Source organism: Oncorhynchus nerka, linkage group LG6 (genome assembly GCF_034236695.1).
Source record: "Oncorhynchus nerka isolate Pitt River linkage group LG6, Oner_Uvic_2.0, whole genome shotgun sequence".
Classification (NCBI taxonomy): domain Eukaryota; kingdom Metazoa; phylum Chordata; class Actinopteri; order Salmoniformes; family Salmonidae; genus Oncorhynchus; species Oncorhynchus nerka.
In genome coordinates this window covers 81,812,278-81,836,850 of record NC_088401.1, presented here as the reverse complement: position 1 = coordinate 81,836,850, position 24,573 = coordinate 81,812,278, and the positions used below count along the sequence as shown (strand labels likewise).

The 24,573-nt window shown below is 46.8% G+C and overlaps 1 protein-coding gene across 6 annotated transcripts in view; it reads right to left on the bottom strand.

Annotated features, from left to right (window-relative positions):
* The window catches only part of nr3c1 (nuclear receptor subfamily 3, group C, member 1 (glucocorticoid receptor)), a 73,059-nt gene that overhangs the window by 3,988 nt on the left and 44,498 nt on the right, over nucleotides 1-24,573 (bottom strand). For 2 of the 6 annotated variants that reach the window (XM_065019929.1, XM_065019932.1), the window contains exons 2-7: nucleotides 21,384-21,562; nucleotides 20,090-20,206; nucleotides 16,830-17,111; nucleotides 16,560-16,704; nucleotides 14,253-14,383; nucleotides 7,266-7,423 (exon numbers count right to left, since the gene is read on the bottom strand). In XM_065019929.1, the coding sequence (XP_064876001.1) occupies nucleotides 7,266-7,423; nucleotides 14,253-14,383; nucleotides 16,560-16,704; nucleotides 16,830-17,111; nucleotides 20,090-20,206; nucleotides 21,384-21,562 (1,012 nt within the window). The other 4 variants (XM_065019927.1, XM_065019928.1, XM_065019931.1 and 1 more) reach the window with 4 other exon arrangements.

Below are 24,573 nucleotides of genomic sequence, written 5' to 3'. Positions count from 1 at the left end.
AGAGGGAAGCAGAACATTTGACATGTCTATCTATTGTCTGTTGGTCACAGAAATGTTCTTAGTGTAGATCGGAGAGAAAAAACAGAGGCACTAAAACAAACATGGACAGAATAATGACAGGACAGGACAACACATCGTGTCCCAACATCTGCAACATTATTGTCACCATTTCTCATATCATTGTTCACAACCCACTCATACTCCTACATTAATCTCATATCTAGCTGTATGCCATGTGTACAGAAACATGAATCTTATATGTACTGAGCTCCAGACCACCAGGAGGCAGCATTGAGCTCCAGACCACCAGGAGACAGCATTGAGCTCCAGACCACCAGGAGGCAGCATTGAGCTCCAGACCACCAGGAGGCAGCATTGAGCTCCAGACCAACAGGAGGCAGCATTGAGCTCCAGACCACCAGGAGGCAGCATTGAGCTCCAGACCACCGGGAGGCAGCATTGAGCTCCAGACCACCGGGAGGCAGCATTGAGCTCCAGACCACCAGGAGGCAGCATGTTTTGAGACAGGCTTGAATAAGTTAAGTAGCCAATAGGTAGAGTGTAAGAGGGTAGCATCATTTGTCTGATTCTCTGTAAAAAAAAAAATGGTATGGGAATAATAATGAATTTTATTTTGTGGTTTATTGCAAAAAAAACATTTGTCACCTTCTTGTCTGAAGGACAAGTGGATAAACAGGTTCATGTCAAGCCCTGCATGATTAGTCACCTTCTTGTCTGAAGGACAGGTGGATAAACAGGTTCATGTCAAGCCCTGCATGTTTAGTCACCTTCTTGTCTGAAGGACAGGTGGATAAACAGGTTCATGTCAAGCCCTGCATGATTAGTCACCTTCTTGTCTGAAGGACAAGTGGATAAACAGGTTCATGTCAAGCCCTGCATGTTTAGTCACCTTCTTGTCTGAAGGACAGGTGGATAAACAGGTTCATGTCAAGCCCTGCATGATTTTTTTTTAAAGTCTCATGGAATGTAGGCCAACATTGAAAACCACACATTAGCTGCTACTGCAGGCTGGAATGATAGAACAGCTATTTCCATGTTTTAATGTTATGGGATGTATTTTTCTCCATTGTTTTTGATGGTAGGCCACTCTGATAGAACTACATTATGATCAAATAGCCACAGTAGTCTACCTGACCACTGTTCAATCTAACTTAATGCGGGCACAGCCTCAGTGTTCACAGTAAACACACGGGGGAAATGAATCCGTGGCTTTCGCACCCGACCCGAAATGCAGAAATATATCTATTTTCTAAACAGACCCGTTCCGAATGGACCGAGTCAGACGTGTTACGAAAAGACTGATGGAAAAAGACCCAAACAGACCCGTGCTGGTTCGGTTTTTACTTTCCTAAAACAATAACTGTCCACCTCACGGTTCAGCTGTCGGAGATATGAGTACTAAACGCGCCAGGCACTACGTGACAAACTATGTGGACACCTTCTTGTCCAACATTTAATTCCAAAATCAGAGGCATTAACATGGAGTTGGTCCTCCCCTTTGCTGCAATAACAGCCTCCACTCTTCTGGGAAGGATTTCCACTAGATGTTGGAACATCATGGCAGTGACTTGCTTCCATTCAGCCACAAGAGCATTAGTGAGGTTGGGCACTGATGTTGGGTGATTAGGTCTGGCTCGCAGTCGGCATTCCAATTCATCCCAAAGGTGTTCGATGGGGTTGAAATCAGGGTTCTGTGCAGGCCAGTCAAGTTCTTTCACACCGATCTATACCAACTATTTCTGTATGGACCTCACTTTGTACACAGGGGCATTGTCAAAACATGAAAAACAGCCCCAGACCATTATTCCTCTTCCACCAAACTTTACAGTTTGTACTATGCATTCGGGCAGGTAGCGTTCTCCTGGCATCCGCCAAATCCAGATTCATCCATCGGACTGCCAGATGGCAAAACGTGATTCATCACTCCAGAGAATGCGTTTCCACTGGTCCAGAGTCTAATGGCGGCGGGCTTTACACCACTCAAGCTGACGCTTGGCATTGCGCATGGTGATGTTAGGCTTGTGCGCGGCTGCTCGGCCATGGAAACCCATTTCATGAAGCCCCTGACAAACAGTTCTTGTGCTGACACTGCTTCCAGAGACCTTTTGGAACTCGGTAGTGAGTGTTGCAACCAAGAACATTATATTTTTTACACGCAAGACACTTCAACACTCGGTGGTCCCGTTCTGTGAGCTTGTGTGGCCTACCACTTCGTGGCTGAGCCATTGTTGCTCCTAGACGCTTCCACTTCACAATAATAGCACTTATGGTTGACCGGGGAAGCTCTAGCAGGGCAGAAGTTTGATGAACTGAATTGTTGGAAAGGTGGCATCCTATGACGGTGCCACGTTGAAAGTCACTGAGCTCTTCAGTAAGGCCATTCTACTGCCAATGTTTGTCTATGGAGATTGCATGGCTGTGTGCTCAATTGTACACTCCCATCAGCAACGAGTGTGACTGAAATAGCCGAATCGACTAATGTGAAGGGGTGTTCACATAATTTTGTATATATAGTGTATTAATATATTTTTATTATATATAAAGGAAGAGAAGCTTAGGCCAGCCCTAAAGAGACAGAGCCTTGCTTCCCGACATCGACATGCATTTCTTTATACAGTGCTTTCAGAAAGGATTTCTCACCCATCTTCACACAATACCCCATAATGACAAAGTGAAAACATGTTTCTAGAAATGTTTGCAAATGTATTGAAAATTAAATACAGAAATATCTCATTTACATAAGTACTCACACCCCCTAGTCAATACTTTGTAGAAGCACCTGCGGCAGCGATTACAGCTGTGCGTCTTTCTGGGTCTCTAAGAGCTTTCCACACCTGAATTGTGTAACATTTGCCCCTTATTCTTTTCAAAATGCTTCAAGCTCTGTCAAAATGGTTGTTGATCATCGCTAGACAACCATTTTCTGGTCTTGCCATAGATTTTCAAGCAGATTTAAGTCGAAACTAACTCGGTCACTCAGGAACATTCACCGTCTTCTTACCAAGCAAATCCAGTGTAGACTTGGCCTTGTGTTTTATGTTATTGTCCTGCTGAATGGTGAAATTGTCTCCCAGTGTCTGGTGGAAAGCAGAAAAACAGGTTTTCCTCCAGGATTTTGCCTGTGCTTAGCTCCATTACGTTTATTTTGTTTTATCCTGAAAAACTCCCCAGTCCTTAATGATAACAAGCATACCCATAACATGATGCAGCCAGCACTATGCCTGAAAATATGGAGTGGTACTCAGTAATGTGTTGTATTGGATTTGCCCCAAACATAACGCTTTGTATTCGGGACAAACAGTGAACTGCTTTGCCACATTTTTTTACATGATTACTTTCGTGCCTTGCAAACACAATGCATGTTTTGGAATATTGTTTATGTACAGGCATCCTTCCTTTCAGTCTGCTAATTAAGTTAGTATTGCGGAGTAACTACAATGTTGTTGATCCATCCTGAGTTTTCTCCTATCACAGCCATTAAACTTGAACTGTTTTAAAGTCACCATTGGCCTCATGGTGAAACCCCTGAGCAGTTTCCTTCCTCTCCGGCAACTGAGTTAGGAAGGACACTTGTATCTTTGTAGTGACTGGGTGTATTGATACACCATCCAAAGTGTAATTAATAACTTCACCATGTTCAAAGGGATAGTCAATGTCTGTATATAGCAATAGGTGCTCCTTCTTTGCGAGGCATTGGAAAACCTCCCTGGTCTTTGTGGTTGAATCTGTGTTTGAAATTCCCTGCTGGACTGAGGAACCTTCCAGATAATTGTATGTGTGGGATACAGAGATCTGGTCGCCATTAAAACATCATGTTAAACGATATTATTACAACCAGAGTGAGTCCATATAACTTATTATGTGACTTGTTAAGCAAATATTTACTACTGAACTTATTTAGGCTTGTCATAACAAATGGGTTGAATACTATGACACACGACATTTCAGCATTTCCTTTTCACTTTAATTATAATTCCACTTTGACATTATGGGGTATTGTGTGTAGGCCAGTGACAAAAATATATAAATTGAATCCATTTAACATTCAAGCTGTAACACAACAAAATGTGGAAAAAGTCAGTGTGTGAATACTTTCTGAAGGCTCTGTACTTGTCAGAAGAGGGCACGACAACACCTTTTCCCCCTCAGGAGACTGGACTGAAAAGATTTGGCATGGGTCCCCAGATCCTCAAAAAGTGCTACAGCTGCACCATCGAGAGCATCCTGACCGGTTGCATTACCCAAGTCATAGACCCTGAGCGCCAAGTTTTAGGTCCAAACGGCTCCTTAACAGATTCTACCCCCCAAGCCATAAGGCTGCGCTAAACAATTAATCAAATGGCCACCCGAACTATTTGTATTGACACCCCCCCACCCCCCTTTGTTTTTACACTGCTGCTACTCGCTGTTTGTTACCTATACAGTGCCTTGCGAAAGTATTCGGCCCCCTTGAACTTTGCGACCTTTTGCCACATTTCAGGCTTCAAAACATAAAGATATAAAACTGTATTTTTGTGAAGAATCAACAACAAGTGGGACACAATCATGAAGTGGAACGACATTTATTGGATATTTCAAACTTTTTTAACAAATCAAAAACTGAAAAATTGGGCGTACAAAATTATTCAGCTCCTTTACTTTCAGTGCAGCAAACTCTCTCCAGAAGTTCAGTGAGGATCTCTGAATGATCCAATGTTGACCTAAATGACTAATGATGATAAATACAATCCACCTGTGTGTAATCAAGTCTCCGTATAAATGCACCTGCACTGTGATAGTCTCAGAGGTCCGTTAAAAGCGCAGAGAGCATCATGAAGAACAAGGAACACACCAGGCAGGTCCGAGATACTGTTGTGAAGAAATTTAAAGCCGGATTTGAATACAAAAAGATTTCCCAAGCTTTAAACATCCCAAGGAGCACTGTGCAAGCGATAATATTGAAATGGAAGGAGTATCAGACCACTGCAAATCTACCAAGACCTGGCCGTCCCTCTAAACTTTCAGCTCATACAAGGAGAAGACTGATCAGAGATGCAGCCAAGAGGCCCATGATCACTCTGGATGAACTGCAGAGATCTACAGCTGAGGTGGGAGACTCTGTCCATAGGACAACAATCAGTCGTATATTGCACAAATCTGGCCTTTATGGAAGAGTGGCAAGAAGAAAGCAATTTCTTAAAGATATAAAAAGTGTTGTTTAAAGTTTGCCACAAGCCACCTGGGAGACACACCAAACATGTGGAAGAAGGTGCTCTGGTCAGATGAACCCAAAATTGAACTTTTTGGCAACAATGCAAAACGTTATGTTTGGCGTAAAAGCAACACAGCTCATCACCCTGAACACACCATCCCCACTGTCAAACATGGTGGTGGCAGCATCATGGTTTGGGCCTGCTTTTCTTCAGCAGGGACAGGGAAGATGGTTAAAATTCATGGGAAGATGGATGGAGCCAAATACAGGACCATTCTGGAAGAAAACCTGATGGAGTCTGCAAAAGACCTGAGACTGGGACGGAGATTTGTCTTCCAACAAGACAATGATCCAAAACATAAAGCAAAATCTACAATGGAATGGTTCAAAAATAAACATATCCAGATGTTAGAATGGCCAAGTCAAAGTCCAGACCTGAATCCAATCGAGAATCTGTGGAAAGAACTGAAAACTGCTGTTCACAAATGCTCTCCATCCAACCTCACTGAGCTCGAGCTGTTTTGCAAGGAGGAATGGGAAAACATTTCAGTCTCTCGATGTGCAAAACTGATAGAGACATACCCCAAGCGACTTACAGCTGTAATCGCAGCAAAAGGTGGCGCTACAAAGTATTAACTTAAGGGGACTGAATAATTTTGCACGCCCAATTTCAGTTTTTGATTTGTTAAAAAAGTTTGAAATATCCAATAAATGTCGTTCCACTTCATGATTGTGTCCCACTTGTTGTTGATTCTTCACAAACAAATACAGTTTTATATCTTTATGTTTGAAGCCTGAAATGTGGCAAAAGGTCGCAAAGTTCAAGGGGGCCGAATACTTTCGCAAGGCACTGTACATAGTCACTTTACCCCTACCTACATATTACCTCGACTAACCTGTACCCTCGCACATTGACTCAGTACCGGTATCCCCTCATTATTGTTATTTTATTGTATAACTTTTTAAATACTTTTTTAAATTTTATTTATTTAGTAAATATTTTCGCAGCTATTATTTTTCTTAAAACTGCATTGTAAACCTGTTGTATTCAGCGCATGTGACAAATAAAAATGAGATTTGATATACAGCTATACAGGAGGAGGCTAATTTGTAAATTTTGGATCAGATTTTTGTTTTTATAAAGAGAAGCATTATATTGTTAGATTAAAGCAGTAACTCTGTCAGGCCTAAAACATTTTCTGCAGCAGCTAAACCGAATAATAGCCAAAGAGTCATTGTTTATATGGAAAATACAAACAGGTTATCATGTGGTGTCATTAAACTAAGTTTTGCATCTCACCCTCATCCTCTTGTTTTTTTTCCCCTTGTCATGGTTTGAGTGCGAGTAGCCCTAAGACCAGCAGCATACCACTGCTGGCTTGGTTTCATGGTTTGAGTGCGAGTAGCCCTAAGACTACTGGTAACTAACTGTATTATGTAGCCCTAAGACTACTGGTAACTAACTGTATTATGTAGCCCTAAGACTACTGGTAACTAACTGTATTATGTAGCCCTAAGACTACTGGTAACTAACTGTATTATGTAGCCCTAAGACTACTGGTAACTAACTGTATTATGTAGCCCTAAGACTACTGGTAATTAACTGTATTATATTGCGGCAGACACAACAATAAAGTTGGAACTTAATTTGACCAAAGAAAATGGCTTAACAGAAGGAAACAAAACGGTTGTTACATATTTAAAGAACTGGTTTAAACCTTGAACAGGCCTATATTGCAGCGATTACCAACAAAAGGTGAGTGCCTACCCAACAAAGGACAGCAATAGGCTAATGCTATTTATTTTACAAGAGGCCTAGTTTTAACCCATCTTAAACTAAATATGGCCCACAAAACTAAAAAGAAAGAACTTGATTTAACCAACGAAAATGTCTTAACAAAATGAAACAAAACTTTTTTGCATATTTAAAGAACTGGTTTAGATGATTAAATAGGCCTACAATAATAATAATAATAATAATAAAATAAATGATAACAAATATACGAAAAATAAATAAATAAAAGTTAGGAAATTGAAGAAGTGTAATGTGTACCTCGTGCATGGAGTCAAGAAGCTTGGTGAGCTGGTAGAAGCGTTGCCAGTTCTGGCTGGAGTTTTCCTCTCTCTTGACGATGGCCTTCCCCAACTCCTTGATGTAGGACATCCTGATCTCATCAAACACTGTCTGACTCTTCAGACCATCCTTTGGCACTGTGGGGGTGGGGGTGTCTGACTCCAGACACTGTGGGGGACAGGACATAATATATCAACCTCTGTGTGTCTGACATATCAACCTCTGTGTGTCTGACTCTTCAGACCATCCTTTGGCACTGTGGGGGGTGGGGGGGAAACAACACAATACATCAACCTCTGTGTGTCTGACTCCAGACCATCCTTTGGCACTGTGGGGGACAGGACATAATATATCAACCTCTGTGTGTCTGACTCCAGACCATCCTTTGGCACTGTGGGGGACAGGACATAATATATCAACCTCTGTGTGTCTGACTCCAGACCATCCTTTGGCACTGTGGGGGACAGGACATAATATATCAACCTCTGTGTGTCTGACTCCAGACCATCCTTTGGCACTGTGGGGGACAGGACATAATATATCAACCTCTGTGTGTCTGACTCCAGACCATCCTTTGGCACTGTGGGGGACAGGACATAATATATCAACCTCTGTGTGTCTGACTCCAGACCATCCTTTGGCACTGTGGGGGACAGGACATAATATATCAACCTCTGTGTGTCTGACTCCAGACCATCTTTTGGCACTGTGGGGGACAGGACATAATATATCAACCTCTGTGTGTCTGACTCCAGACCATCTTTTTGGCACTGTGGGGGACAGGACATAATATATCAACCTCTGTGTGTCTGACTCCAGACCATCTTTTGGCACTGTGGGGACAGGACATAATATATCAACCTCTGTGTGTCTGACTCCAGACCATCTTTTGGCACTGTGGGGGACAGGACATAATATATCAACCTCTGTGTGTCTGACTCCAGACCATCCTTTGGCACTGTGGGGGACAGGACATAATATATCAACCTCTGTGTGTCTGACTCCAGACCATCCTTTGGCACTGTGGGGGACAGGACATAATATATCAACCTCTGTGTGTCTGACTCCAGACCATCCTTTGGCACTGTGGGGGACAGGACATAATATATCAACCTCTGTGTGTCTGACTCCAGACCATCCTTTGGCACTGTGGGGGACAGGACATAATATATCAACCTCTGTGTGTCTGACTCCAGACCATCCTTTGGACACTGTGGGGGACAGGACATAATATATCAACCTCTGTGTGTCTGACTCCAGACCATCCTTTGGCACTGTGGGGGACAGGACATAATATATCAACCTCTGTGTGTCTGACTCCAGACCATCCTTTGGCACTGTGGGGGACAGGACATAATATATCAACCTCTGTGTGTCTGACTCCAGACCATCCTTTGGCACTGTGGGGGGGGACAGGACATAATATATCAACCTCTGTGTGTCTGACTCCAGACCATCCTTTGGCACTGTAATATATCAACCTCTGGGACTCCAGACCATCCTTTGGCACTGTGGGGGAGGACATAATATATCAACCTCTGTGTGTCTGACTCCAGACCATCCTTTGGCACTGTGGGGACAGGACATAATATATCAACCTCTGTGTGTCTGACTCCAGACCATCCTTTGGCACTGTGGGGGACAGGACATAATATATCAACCTCTGTGTGTCTGACTCCAGACCATCTTTTGGCACTGTGGGGGACAGGACATAATATATCAACCTCTGTGTGTCTGACTCCAGACCATCTTTTGGCACTGTGGGGGACAGGACATAATATATCAACCTCTGTGTGTCTGACTCCAGACCATCTTTTGGCACTGTGGGGGACAGGACATAATATATCAACCTCTGTGTGTCTGACTCCAGACCATCTTTTGGCACTGTGGGGGACAGGACATAATATATCAACCTCTGTGTGTCTGACTCCAGACCATCCTTTGGCACTGTGGGGGACAGGACATAATATCATCACTCCAGACCATCTGTGTGTCTGACTCCAGACCATCTTTTGGCACTGTGGGGGACAGGACATAATATATCAACCTCTGTGTGTCTGACTCCAGACCATCCTTTGGCACTGTGGGGGACAGGACATAATATATCAACCTCTGTGTGTCTGACTCCAGACCATCCTTTGGCACTGTGGGGGACAGGACATAATATATCAACCTCTGTGTGTCTGACTCCAGACCATCCTTTGGCACTGTGGGGGGACAGGACATAATATATCAACCTCTGTGTGTCTGACTCCAGACCATCCTTTGGCACTGTGGGGGACAGGACATAATATATCAACCTCTGTGTGTCTGACTCCAGACCATCCTTTGGCACTGTGGGGGACAGGACATAATATATCAACCTCTGTGTGTCTGACTCCAGACCATCCTTTGGCACTGTGGGGGACAGGACATAATATATCAACCTCTGTGTGTCTGACTCCAGACCATCCTTTGGCACTGTGGGGGACAGGACATAATATATCAACCTCTGTGTGTCTGACTCCAGACCATCCTTTGGCACTGTGGGGGACAGGACATAATATATCAACCTCTGTGTGTCTGACTCCCAGACCATCAACCTTTGTGTCTGCACTGTGTGGGGGACAGGACATAATATATCAACCTCTGTGTGTCTGACTCCAGACCATCCTTTGGCACTGTGGGGGACAGGACATAATATATCAACCTCTGTGTGTCTGACTCCAGACCATCCTTTGGCACTGTGGGGGACAGGACATAATATATCAACCTCTGTGTGTCTGACTCCAGACCATCCTTTGGCACTGTGGGGGACAGGACATAATATATCAACCTCTGTGTGTCTGACTCCAGACCATCCTTTGGCACTGTGGGGGACAGGACATAATATATCAACCTCTGTGTGTCTGACTCCAGACCATCCTTTGGCACTGTGGGGGACAGGACATAATATATCAACCTCTGTGTGTCTGACTCCAGACCATCTTTGGCACTGTGGGGGACAGGACATAATATATCAACCTCTGTGTGTCTGACTCCAGACCATCCTTTGGCACTGTGGGGGACAGGACATAATATATCAACCTCTGTGTGTCTGACTCCAGACCATCCTTTGGCACTGTGGGGGACAGGACATAATATATCAACCTCTGTGTGTCTGACTCCAGACCATCCTTTGGCACTGTGGGGGACAGGACATAATATATCAACCTCTGTGTGTCTGACTCCAGACCATCCTTTGGCACTGTGGGGGACAGGACATAATATATCAACCTCTGTGTGTCTGACTCCAGACCATCCTTTGGCACTGTGGGGGACAGGACATAATATATCAACTCTGTGTGTCTGACTCCAGACCATCCAGACCATTTGGCACTGTGGGGGACCTTTGGCACTGTGGGGGACAGGACATAATATATCAACCTCTGTGTGTCTGACTCCAGACCATCCTTTGGTGTCACTGTGGGGGGGGACAGGACATAATATATCAACCTCTGTGTGTCTGACTCCAGACCATCCTTTGGCACTGTGGGGACAGGACATAATATATCAACCTCTGTGTGTCTGACTCCAGACCATCCTTTGGCACTGTGGGGGACAGGACATAATATATCAACCTCTGTGTGTCTGACTCCAGACCATCCTTTGGCACTGTGGGGGACAGGACATAATATATCAACCTCTGTGTGTCTGACTCCAGACCATCTTTTGGCACTGTGGGGGACAGGACATAATATATCAACCTCTGTGTGTCTGACTCCAGACCATCCTTTGGCACTGTGGGGGACAGGACATAATATATCAACCTCTGTGTGTCTGACTCCAGACCATCCTTTGGCACTGTGGGGGACAGGACATAATATATCAACCTCTGTGTGTCTGACTCCAGACCATCCTTTGGCACTGTGGGGGACAGGACATAATATATCAACCTCTGTGTGTCTGACTCCAGACCATCCTTTGGCACTGTGGGGGGACAGGACATAATATATATATCAACCTCTGTGTGTCTGACTCCAGACCATCCTTTGGCACTGTGGGGGACAGGACATAATATATCAACCTCTGTGTGTCTGACTCCAGACCATCCTTTGGCACTGTGGGGACAGGACATAATATATCAACCTCTGTGTGTCTGACTCCAGACCATCCTTTGGCACTGTGGGGGACAGGACATAATATATCAACCTCTGTGTGTCTGACTCCAGACCATCCTTTGGCACTGTGGGGGACAGGACATAATATATCAACCTCTGTGTGTCTGACTCCAGACCATCCTTTGGCACTGTGGGGGACAGGACATAATATATCAACCTCTGTGTGTCTGACTCCAGACCATCCTTTGGCACTGTGGGGGACAGGACATAATATATCAACCTCTGTGTGTCTGACTCCAGACCATCCTTTGGCACTGTGGGGGACAGGACATAATATATCAACCTCTGTGTGTCTGACTCCAGACCATCCTTTGGCACTGTGGGGGACAGGACATAATATATCAACCTCTGTGTGTCTGACTCCAGACCATCCTTTGGCACTGTGGGGGACAGGACATAATATATCAACCTCTGTGTGTCTGACTCCAGACCATCCTTTGGCACTGTGGGGGACAGGACATAATATATCAACCTCTGTGTGTCTGACTCCAGACCATCCTTTGGCACTGTGGGGGACAGGACATAATATATCAACCTCTGTGTGTCTGACTCCAGACCATCCTTTGGCACTGTGGGGACAGGACATAATATATCAACCTCTGTGTGTCTGACTCCAGACCATCCTTTGGCACTGTGGGGGACAGGACATAATATATCAACCTCTGTGTGTCTGAAGACCATCTGTGTGTCTGACTCCAGACCATCCTTTGGCACTGTGGGGGACAGGACATAATATATCAACCTCTGTGTGTCTGACTCCAGACCATCCTTTGGCACTGTGGGGGACAGGACATAATATATCAACCTCTGTGTGTCTGACTCCAGACCATCCTTTGGCACTGTGGGGGACAGGACATAATATATCAACCTCTGTGTGTCTGACTCCAGACCATCCTTTGGCACTGTGGGGGACAGGACATAATATATCAACCTCTGTGTGTCTGACTCCAGACCATCCTTTGGCACTGTGGGGGACAGGACATAATATATCAACCTCTGTGTGTCTGACTCCAGACCATCCTTTGGCACTGTGGGGGACAGGACATAATATATCAACCTCTGTGTGTCTGACTCCAGACCATCCTTTGGCACTGTGGGGGACAGGACATAATATATCAACCTCTGTGTGTCTGACTCCAGACCATCCTTTGGCACTGTGGGGGGACAGGACATCCTTTGGCAATAATATCAACCTCTGTGTGTCTGACTCCAGACCATCCTTTGGCACTGTGGGGACAGGACATAATATATCAACCTCTGTGTGTCTGACTCCAGACCATCCTTTGGCACTGTGGGGACAGGACATAATATATCAACCTCTGTGTGTCTGACTCCAGACCATCCTTTGGCACTGTGGGGGACAGGACATAATATATCAACCTCTGTGTGTCTGACTCCAGACCATCCTTTGGCACTGTGGGGGACAGGACATAATATATCAACCTCTGTGTGTCTGACTCCAGACCATCCTTTGGCACTGTGGGGGACAGGACATAATATATCAACCTCTGTGTGTCTGACTCCAGACCATCCTTTGGCACTGTGGGGGACAGGACATAATATATCAACCTCTGTGTGTCTGACTCCAGACCATCCTTTGGCACTGTGGGGGACAGGACATAATATATCAACCTCTGTGTGTCTGACTCCAGACCATCCTTTGGCACTTTGGCACTGACCATCCTTTGGGGGGGGACAGGACATAATATATCAACCTCTGTGTGTCTGACTCCAGACCATCCTTTGGCACTGTGGGGACAGGACATAATATATCAACCTCTGTGTGTCTGACTCCAGACCATCCTTTGGCACTGTGGGGACAGGACATAATATATCAACCTCTGTGTGTCTGACTCCAGACCATCCTTTGGCACTGTGGGGGACAGGACATAATATATCAACCTCTGTGTGTCTGACTCCAGACCATCCTTTGGCACTGTGGGGGACAGGACATAATATATCAACCTCTGTGTGTCTGACTCCAGACCATCCTTTGGCACTGTGGGGGACAGGACATAATATATCAACCTCTGTGTGTCTGACTCCAGACCATCCTTTGGCACTGTGGGGGACAGGACATAATATATCAACCTCTGTGTGTCTGACTCCAGACCATCCTTTGGCACTGTGGGGGGGGACAGGACATAATATATCAACCTCTGTGTGTCTGACTCCAGACCATCCTTTGGCACTGTGGGGACAGGACATAATATATCAACCTCTGTGTGTCTGACTCCAGACCATCCTTTGGCACTGTGGGGGACAGGACATAATATATCAACCTCTGTGTGTCTGACTCCAGACCATCCTTTGGCACTGTGGGGGACAGGACATAATATATCAACCTCTGTGTGTCTGACTCCAGACCATCCTTTGGCACTGTGGGGGACAGGACATAATATATCAACCTCTGTGTGTCTGACTCCAGACCATCCTTTGGCACTGTGGGGGACAGGACATAATATATCAACCTCTGTGTGTCTGACTCCAGACCATCTTTTGGCACCAAAGGGAAACAACAAGAGGAAAAATGTTCAATAACCCAGTAACTTGTTCTCAACTAGCCTTCCTGGTGGTTAAATAAAACATAAATATATTAAAAGTCATGCCTATGCATTTCCCCTTCTATTATATGTTGAAAATGTAGAGCGAAAATACAATAAGATGAAATGAGAAACTTTTGTTTTGACATCCCAATGCTATGATCAACAACAATAAATTAACAGTAAAAACCCAGGAACACACAGTCATCAATCAGGAAATAGGTTGGCATATTGTTATGGACTCAAGTGTGAAAGGTCAAAGGAAAAGCGGAGCTGAGACTCACCGGTGCTGAGCAGCAGCAGAACCTTCATACACAGATACTCGTCATGAGACACCTGCAGTCTGACAAACTCACTGGAGATCTTCAACATCTGTTCACACTGGTCTGCCATGTAGGGCAGCTTCATACGGTCCCTGATGAGGAGAGAGAGAGACATGTTAGTGATGACGTCACACTGGTCTGCCATGTAGGGCAGCTTCATACGGTCCCTGATGAGGAGAGAGAGAGACATGTTAGTGATGACGTCACACTGGTCTGCCATGTAGGGCAGCTTCATACGGTCCCTGATGAGGAGAGAGAGACATGTTAGTGATGACGTCACACTGGTCTGCCATGTAGGGCAGCTTCATACGGTCCCTGATGAGGAGAGAGAGACATGTTAGTGATGACGTCACACTGGTCTGCCATGTAGGGCAGCTTCATACGGTCCCTGATGAGGAGAGAGAGAGACATGTTAGTGCCATGTAGGGCAGCTTCATGACATCACACTGGTCTGCCATGTAGGGCAGCTTCATACGGTCCCTGATGAGGAGAGAGAGACATGTTAGTGATGACGTCACACTGGTCTGCCATGTAGGGCAGCTTCATACGGTCCCTGATGAGGAGAGAGAGACATGTTAGTGATGACGTCACACTGGTCTGCCATGTAGGGCAGCTTCATCCCTGATGAGGAGAGAGAGACATGTTAGTCCCTGATGAGGAGAGAGAGAGAGAGACATGTTAGTGATGACGTCACACTGGTCTGCCATGTAGGGCAGCTTCATACGGTCTCTGATGAGGAGAGAGAGAGACATGTTAGTGATGACGTCACACTGGTCTGCCATGTAGGGCAGCATCATACGGTCCCTGATGAGGAGAGAGAGGGAGACATGTTAGTGATGACGTCACACTGGTCTGCCATGTAGGGCAGCTTCATACGGTCCCTGATGAGGAGAGAGAGAGACATGTTAGTGATGACGTCACACTGGTCTGCCATGGGCAGCTAGGGCAGAGGAGAGAGAGAGACATGTTAGTGACGGGTCCCTCCCTGATGAGGAGAGAGAGAGACATGTTAGTGATGACGTCACACTGGTCTGCCATGTAGGGCAGCTTCATACGGTCTCTGATGAGGAGAGAGAGACATGTTAGTGATGACGTCACACTGGTCTACCATGTAGGGCAGCTTCATACGGTCCCTGATGAGGAGAGAGAGAGACATGTTAGTGATGACGTCACACTGGTCTGCCATGTAGGGCAGCTTCATTACGGTCCCTGATGAGGACAGAGAGACATGTTAGTGATGATGTCACACTGGTCTGCCATGTAGGGCAGCTTCATACGGTCCCTGATGAGGAGAGAGAGGGAGACATGTTAGTGATGACGTCACACTGGTCTGCCATGTAGGGCAGCTTCATACGGTCCCTGATGAGGAGAGAGAGACATGTTAGTAATGACGTCACACTGGTCTGCCATGTAGGGCAGCTTCATACGGTCTCTGATGAGGATGTTAGTGATGACGAGGTCTCTGATGAGGAGACATGTTAGTGATGACGTCACACTGGTCTACCATGTAGGGCAGCTTCATACGGTCCCTGATGAGGAGAGAGAGAGACATGTTAGTGATGACGTCACACTGGTCTGCCATGTAGGGCAGCTTCATACGGTCCCTGATGAGGAGAGAGAGGGAGACATGTTAGTGATGACGTCACACTGGTCTACCATGTAGGGCAGCTTCATTACGGTCCCTGATGAGGACAGAGAGACATGTTAGTGATGATGTCACACTGGTCTGCCATGTAGGGCAGCTTCATACGGTCCCTGATGAGGAGAGAGAGGGAGACATGTTAGTGATGATGTCACACTGGTCTGCCATGTAGGGCAGCTTCATACGGTCCCTGATGAGGAGAGAGAGACATGTTAGTAATGACGGGTCTGCCATGATGAGCTTCATACGATGAGAGAGGGAGACATGTTAGTGATGACGTCACACTGGTCTGCCATGTAGGGCAGCTTCATACGGTCCCTGATGAGGAGAGAGAGACAGGCATGTTAGGGATTAGACAGATAGTCCAAAACATATTGAAGACAGATACTATATATATATATATATATATATATATAAAAATTTAAAAAAATTAAAAGAGAGAAAAAAAAGAGAGAAAAATACATTAACAGAAAGAGAGATTTAATATGTTTTGAAACTTCTGTGTGTGTAATGTTAAGTGTTAATTTTTATTGTTTATTTCACTTTTATATATTATCTACCTCACTTGCTTTGGCAATGTTAACACATGTTTCCCATGCCTTGAATTGAGAGAGAGAGAGACATACTGGTTGATGACGAGGTCTGGAGCGAAGCAGAGCATGTTCCCGTCACACTGTTGGTAGGACCTCCAGCCCAGGCCGAAGGACATGAGGAACAACCAGGAACACTGCAGCAGAGTCATCTGGTCGTCCAGGTGAAGGTTCCGGAACCCTGCAGGGGAAGGTAACAGAACACTGAATGACTATAGGTTCCATTTCCCAGATGATACTGTAGTACTGCTATCTATGGTAGGTACTGTGCAGGTTTCCAACAGTGTATTTTAGAGACAGCAGTACCTGGCAGTGCCTTGGCCCACTTGACGGCTGATACCACCTGTCGTCCCCCCAGCCTGTTGAGGGTGGTCATGATGCGGGTGGAGGTGTCTGGCAGGGTGCCGTCGTAGCCAGAGTAGATGGTGTCTGGCTCGATGGCCTTTAGTAGGGACAGCATGGTGGGGGTGAGCTGGGGCATGGACTTGGGGACCAGCGACCTGGCCTCTGGGAGAGGATGGGGGGTCAGCTCGGCCATGGTGGGCTGCTGTACCCCCTTTAAACGGTTCAGCTTCTTGGTTTTACGAGCTGTGGCGAAGGACAGAGGAAGGGAGGCGGTAGATTGAGTGACCATGATCTCAAAACAAGTCAAACTAATATATCTACTTGTATCTAGTATTTGAGGTGGTAGTAGCTTGTAGTCAGACTGAGTTGTACACCAATTTACATCAAAACTAGAATCTGCACAATAAAACAAGGTAAAATAGTTCAGATTCCAGGTTCATCTTAACCAATTGTGCTACTGTGTGTGTTTTCACGTTATTTGTAACTTATTTTGTTTATAATGTTTCTGCCACCGTCTATTATGATCGGAAAGAGCTTCTGGAAATCAGAACAGCGATTACTCACCTCGTACAGGTCAAAGATTTTTTTCTTTAACAAGTCTTACGCAAAGGATTTACTTCAGAAACCGGACAAAGCCCAAATCCCCGTCATTTGCATGAAGAAGAAAAGGAGATACTGGGGTCGTAGGTCGGCGTGCCTTGTAAGAATCCGACGGCGAGTGGGTAACCCGCCTCTACCATCAGTCCTATTAGCCAACGTACAATCATTGGATAATAAACTGGATGGGCTCCGGATAAGTCTATACTACCAACGGGACATTCAAATCTGTACTATATTGTGTTTCACCGAGTCGTGGCTGAACGATGACATGGATAACATACAGCTGGCTGGGTTTACACTGCATCGGCAAGACAGTACGGCTGCCTCCGGTAAGACAAGCGGTTGGGGTTTGTGTCTACTTGTAAATAACAGCTGGTGCGCAATGTCAAATATTAAAGAAGTCTCGAGGTAGTCCTCGTCTGAGGTAGAGTATCTCATGATAAGCTGTAGACCACACAATCTATCAAGAGTAGAAGCTAAAGCTAACTCTCTCTCCTCTGCTCTCATCCTTCTAGACCTATCGGCTGCCTTCGATACTGTGAACCATCAGAACCTCCTCTCCACCCTCTCCGAGTTGGGCATCTCCGGCGAGGCCCACGCTTGGATTGCGTCCTACCTGACAGGTCGCTCCTACCAGGTGGCGTGGCGAGAATCTGTCTCCTCACCACGCGCTCTCACCACTGGCGTCCCCCAGGGCTCTGTTCTAGGCCCTCTCCTATTCTCGCTATACACCAAGTCACTTGGCTCTGTCATAACCTCACATGGTCTCTACTATCATTGCTATGCAGACGACACACAATTAATCTTCTCCTTTCCCCCTTCTGATGACCAGGTGGCGAATCGCATCTCTGCATGTCTGGCAGACATATCAGTGTGGATGACGGATCACCACCTCAAGCTGAACCTCGGCAAGACGGAGCTGCTCTTCCTCCCGGGGAAGGACTGCCCGTTCCATGATCTCGCCATCACGGTTGACAACTCCATTGTGTCCTCCTCCCAGAGCGCTAAGAACCTTGGCGTGATCCTGGACAACACCCTGTCGTTCTCAACTAACATCAAGGCGGTGGCCCGTTCCTGTAGGTTCATGCTCTACAACATCCGCAGAGTACGACCCTGCCTCACACAGGAAGCGGCGCAGGTCCTAATCCAGGCACTTGTCATCTCCCGTCTGGATTACTGCAACTCGCTGTTGGCTGGGCTCCTGCCTGTGCCATTAAACCCCTACAACTCATCCAGAACGCCGCAGCCCGTCTGGTGTTCAACCTTCCCAAGTTCTCTCACGTCACCCCGCTCCTCCGCTCTCTCCACTGGCTTCCAGTTGAAGCTCGCATCCGCTACAAGACCATGGTGCTTGCCTACGGAGCTGTGAGGGGAACGGCACCTCAGTACCTCCAGGCTCTGATCAGGCCCTACACCCAAACAAGGGCACTGCGTTCATCCACCTCTGGCCTGCTCGCCTCCCTACCACTGAGGAAGTACAGTTCCCGCTCAGCCCAGTCAAAACTGTTCGCTGCTCTGGCCCCCCAATGGTGGAACAAACTCCCTCACGACGCCAGGACAGCGGAGTCAATCACCACCTTCCGGAGACACCTGAAACCCCACCTCTTTCAGGAATACCTAGGATAGGATAAGTAATCCTTCTCACCCCCCCCCCCTTACTAGATTTAGATGCACTATTGTAAAGTGGCTGTTCCACTGGATGTCTTAAGGTGAACGCACCAATTTGTAAGTCGCTCTGGATAAGAGCGTCTGCTAAATGACTTAAATGTAATGTAAATGTAAGAGTTATTCTATATTTTTCATAGCCGTTTATTTACCACCACAAACCGATTCTGGCACTAAGACCGCACAACAAGCTGTAGCAGTCCATGAGCAAACAAGAACATGCTCATCCATAAAGCAGCGCTCCTAGTGGCCGGAGACTTTAATGCAGGCAAACTTAAATCTGTTCTACCAGAATGTCACATGTGCAACCAGAGGAAAACCTACTCCAGATCACCTTTACTCCACACACAGCGATGCACAAAGCTCTCCCTCGCCCTCCATTTGGCAAATCTGACCACAATTATATCCTCCTGATTCCTGCTTGCAAGCAAAAAACTAAAGCAGGAAGTACCAGTCAATAAGGAAGTGGTCAGATGAAGCAGATGCTAAACTACAGGACTGTTTTGCTAGAACAGACTGGAACATGTTCCGGGATTCTTCCGATGGCATTGAGGAGGACACCCCATCAGTCACTGGCTTTATCAATAAGTGCATCGAGGACGTCGTCCCCACAGTGACTGTACGTACATACCCCAACCAGAAGCCATGGATTACAGCCAACATCCGCACTGAGCTAAAGGCTAGAGCTGCTGCTTTCAAGGAGCCGGACTCTAACCCTTACAAGAAATCGCGCTATGCCCTCCGACGAACCATCAAACAGGCAAAGCGTCAATACAGGATTAAGATTAAATCCTACTACAACGGCTCTGACACTCGTCGGGTGTGGCAGGGCTTGCAAACTATTACAGATTACAAAAGGGAAGCACAGCCGCGAGCTGCCCAGTGACACGAGCCTACCAGACGAGCTGAGAAACATTAATTTGTTTAAACCAATAAAACAAGGTAAAATAGTGTACCTTCTAGGTTCATCCCTGCCATGAGACACTTGCGGAAGCGGCAGGCTGGACAGTTCTTCCTTCTGATCTTATCGATGATGCAGTCGTTCCTCCCAGCACACAGGTAGTTGTGTTGCCCTGAGAGACAAGAAAAAAATCATTTAAATGACTTTTAAAAAATTAAAATAAAGTACTATATTCTTGACAGCATTTCCCCCTTGCATCATACTGGATCAGCAAGCCTCCCACTGGCAAATAAAATGTGCATTTTCTTTATAACAACAGGCACAGACAAGTACAGTATTATTTATGATATGCATAACGAACACCATTCCATGGTACCAAAGGTGTACCAGTATCAGTTGTCCTACCATCTCACCCCATACCATCCTTTTGGGGCTCCTGAGTGGCGCAGCAGTCTAAGGCACTGCATCTCAGTGCTAGAGGTGTCACTACAGACCTGGTTCAATTCCAGGCTGTATTGGGAGTCCCATAGAGCGGCGCACCGTCATTCTAAATAAGAATTTTTTTTCTTAACTAACTTGTCTAGTTAAATAAAGGTTAACTAAAACATGATACATTTCCTGGATGGCAAGAAAGCTCTGGGCTATACTGGGCTGTCCACATCAACATCTGTTGCGCTTTGCGGTCAAGGGCGGTGCAATTGCCATACCAAGCTGTGATGCAGCCAGTGAAGACGCTCTCGATGGTGCAGCTGTAGAACGTTTTGAGGATCTGAGGGCCCATGCCAAATCTTTTCAGCCTGTTGAAGGGGAAGAGGCGCTGCCATTCCCTCTTCACGACCGTGGGGCTGCGTGTGGACCATGTTAAGTCCTTCGTGATGTGGACGCCAAGGAACTTAAAGCTATCGACCTGCTCAAAAAACAGCCCTGTCGATGTGCATGGGGGGGTGTTCTCCCCTCTTTCTCCTATAGTCTACGTTCGGATCCTTGATCTTACTGACGTTGAGGGAGAGGTTGATGTCCTGGCACCACAATGCTAAGTCTCTGACCTCCTCCCTGTAAGCAGACTCATTGCTGACCGGCGATTTAGATTTTATGTCACTAGCCTACACAAATAAAACAAATCCTACCTCGCCAGTATCTACCGTAAACAAACATCGTTCCATGACACCACAGTACAAGGTGTCTTACCATCTCAGTCCTTGCCACAGGCAAGTATGATGATACATAAACCACACATCATTTCATGACATCACCAGTGGTAGCCCAGTTCCAGATCCATTTCTGCCAACTTGGCAAGATAGTAAAAACAGATCTGGGACCAGACCATATGAGTTGTCCTAGCATCTCACCCCTTGCCCCTGTACCTTCCACGGCTCTCTTGAAGAACACCTTGCAGCTTCCGCAGGTGAGCACCCCGTAGTGACAGCCAGACGCCTCATCTGAACACACCAGACAGACCTTATGGGTGGTCCCGGCCTTGCCCTGGGTTGTACATGACGCAGCGCCACCACCATGCTTGGAGGTAGAACTGCATTGAGAGGAGAGCAGGGAAGAGGAGAGGGAAGAGAGGAGAGAGGGAGGAGAGCAGGGAAGAGAGGAGAGAGGGAGGAGAGCAGGGAAGAGAGGAGAGAGGGAGGAGAGCAGGGAAGAGAGAGGGAGGAGAGCAGGGAAGAGAGGAGAGCAGGGAAGAGAGGAGAGCAAGGAAGAGGAGAGGGAAGAGAGGAGAGCAGGGAAGAGAGGAGAGGGAAGAGAGGAGAGCAGGGAAGAGAGGAGAGAGGGAGGAGAGCAGGGAAGAGAGAGGGAGGAGGAGGGACAGTCAGTAACAAGCGTGATTTTCTGAATGAATACAAAAATAATAACTTTGCAATAAGTGCCAAATACACAGTGATGATGCTCCTGGGATTCTGAAAACATTCCCACAGAGGCAGAGCAGAGTCTCTTAACTATGTACCAGCTCACCTAGAAGCATGTGGCCCTCTCACTTTCTGTGAGCTGGAACACTGTAACAGCAGGGGACCTCAACATATGTACTCCCCTCTGCTCTTGAAAAGCATCCCTTCTACATTTTCACAGCACGCCTAGGGTTATATTAGTTTACAAACAACATAATGTATGTGAGCTAAACAAACACATATTCCAAAAAGGGCAGGGGCTTTGGCACGTCTATTGTTACACTTCCTACAGTTGAGATCAGATCCACTACATTTACTCTGGAGCTAACAACAATACCTGTGTGCTTGGGTGAGTTTCCTTTTTCTGAAATACATTTTCCTTTAAGATCCAAAGAACAAACATATAAACAGCTACAGCAGGTAGCCTAGTGGTTAGAGCGTTTGGCCAGTAGCCAGCAGGTAGCCTAATGGTTAGAGCGTTTGGCCAGTAGCCAGCAGGTAGCCTAGTGGTTAGAGCGTTTGGCCAGTAGCCAGCAGGTAGCCTAATGGTTAGAGCGTTTGGCCAGTAGCCAGCAGGTAGCCTAGTGGTTAGAGCGTTTGGCCAGTAGCCAGCAGGTAGCCTAATGGTTAGAGCGTTTGGCCAGTAGCCAGCAGGTAGCCTAGTGGTTAGAGCGTTGGGCCAGTAGCCAGCAGGTAGCCTAGTGGTTAGAGCGTTTGGCCAGTAGCCAGCAGGTAGCCTAATGGTTAGAGCGTTTGGCCAGTAGCCAGCAGGTAGCCTAATGGTTAGAGCGTTTGGCCAGTAGCCAGCAGGTAGCCTAATGGTTAGAGCGTTTGGCCAGTAGCCAGCAGGTAGCCTAGTGGTTAGAGCGTTTGGCCAGTAGCCAGCAGGTAGCCTAGTGGTTAGAGCGTTTGGCCAGTAGCCAGCAGGTAGCCTAATGGTTAGAGCGTTTGGCCAGTAGCCAGCAGGTAGCCTAGTGGTTAGAGCGTTTGGCCAGTAGCCAGCAGGTAGCCTAATGGTTAGAGCGTTTGGCCAGTAGCCAGCAGGTAGCCTAGTGGTTAGAGCGTTGGGCCAGTAGCCAGCAGGTAGCCTAGTGGTTAGAGCGTTTGGCCAGTAGCCAGCAGGTAGCCTAATGGTTAGAGCGTTTGGCCAGTAGCCAGCAGGTAGCCTAATGGTTAGAGCGTTTGGCCAGTAGCCAGCAAGTAGCCTAATGGTTAGAGCGTTTGGCCAGTAGCCAGCAGGTAGTCTAATGGTTAGAGCGTTTGGCCAGTAGCCAGCAGGTAGCCTAATGGTTAGAGCGTTTGGCCAGTAGCCAGCAGGTAGCCTAGTGGTTAGAGCGTTGGGCCAGTAGCCAGCAGGTAGCCTAGTGGTTAGAGCGTTTGGCCAGTAACCAACAGGTAGCCTAATGGTTAGAGCGTTGGGCCAGTAACCAACAGGTAGCCTAATGGTTAGAGCATTTGGCCAGTAGCCAGCAGGTAGCCTAATGGTTAGAGCGTTGGGCCAGTAACCAGCAGGTAGCCTAATGGTTAGAGCGTTGGGCCAGTAACCAACAGGTAGCCTAATGGTTAGAGCGTTGGGCCAGTAACCAACAGGTAGCCTAATGGTTAGAGCGTTGTGCCAGTAACCAACAGGTAGCCTAGTGGTTAGATTGCTGGGCCAGTAACCAGCAGGTAGCCTAGTGGTTAGAGCGTTGGGCCAGTAACCAACAGGTAGCCTAGTGGTTAGAGCGTTGGGCCAGTAACCAACAGGTAGCCTAGTGGTTAGAGCGTTGGGCCAGTAACCAACAGGTAGCCTAGTGGTTAGAGTGTTGGGCCAGTAACCAACAGGTAGCCTAGTGGTTAGAGCGTTGGGCCAGTAACCAGCATAACAGTTCCTAGAATCACACAGTTCTTTGAATTTTATCTAAAGCACACAGAATGTTGCAGATAGAAATGTCATGATTAGAGCTACCATGATCACTTTCTCTACAAGTCAGAGAGGCCTGTCTGTTCTATATAATTCATTTCTCTGACTTTGAAGGTTTCTCAACATGTAATATGTTTGAGGTGCCCTTTCCCACTAGGTGGAGCAGTGCCTTGCTGCAGTAATGTGCTGCTACTTCCTCTGCTGTAGTCTCAGCCCCCCCAACCCCCCACCCACTCCTGTTTACTGCTAAGCCCCAGCCAGCCACAGCAGGAGCAGCAGCTACGCCCACTGTAGTGAGCCTGAGCAACACAGACTCAGGGCTGTACTGAGAGGAAATGGCCTACTGCGCCACAGCGGCAGCAAACCTCAACCGTCTGCCACAACACAAACATCTGGTCTATCTTCATCTGATCAGAGACTTTTAGGAGACACCGGCTGCTTCTCAAACGATTAGGAGACTGCTGCTGAGACAGAGAGGCACTCAGAGCACACAGTTACAACTACACCTCATTACCGACTGCTGCTGAGACAGAGAGGCACTCAGAGCATACAGTTACAACTACACCTCATTACCGACTGCTGCTGAGACAGAGAAGCACTCAGAGCATACAGTTACAACTACACCTGTAAAGAATTGCTATTATGCAGGAGACCAATCTATTGCTAAATACATGGCTATTGCATTGTTATAACTGAGATAACACATAGCAACGTATTTTCACAGTAAAGCCTGTGGGGTCCCCT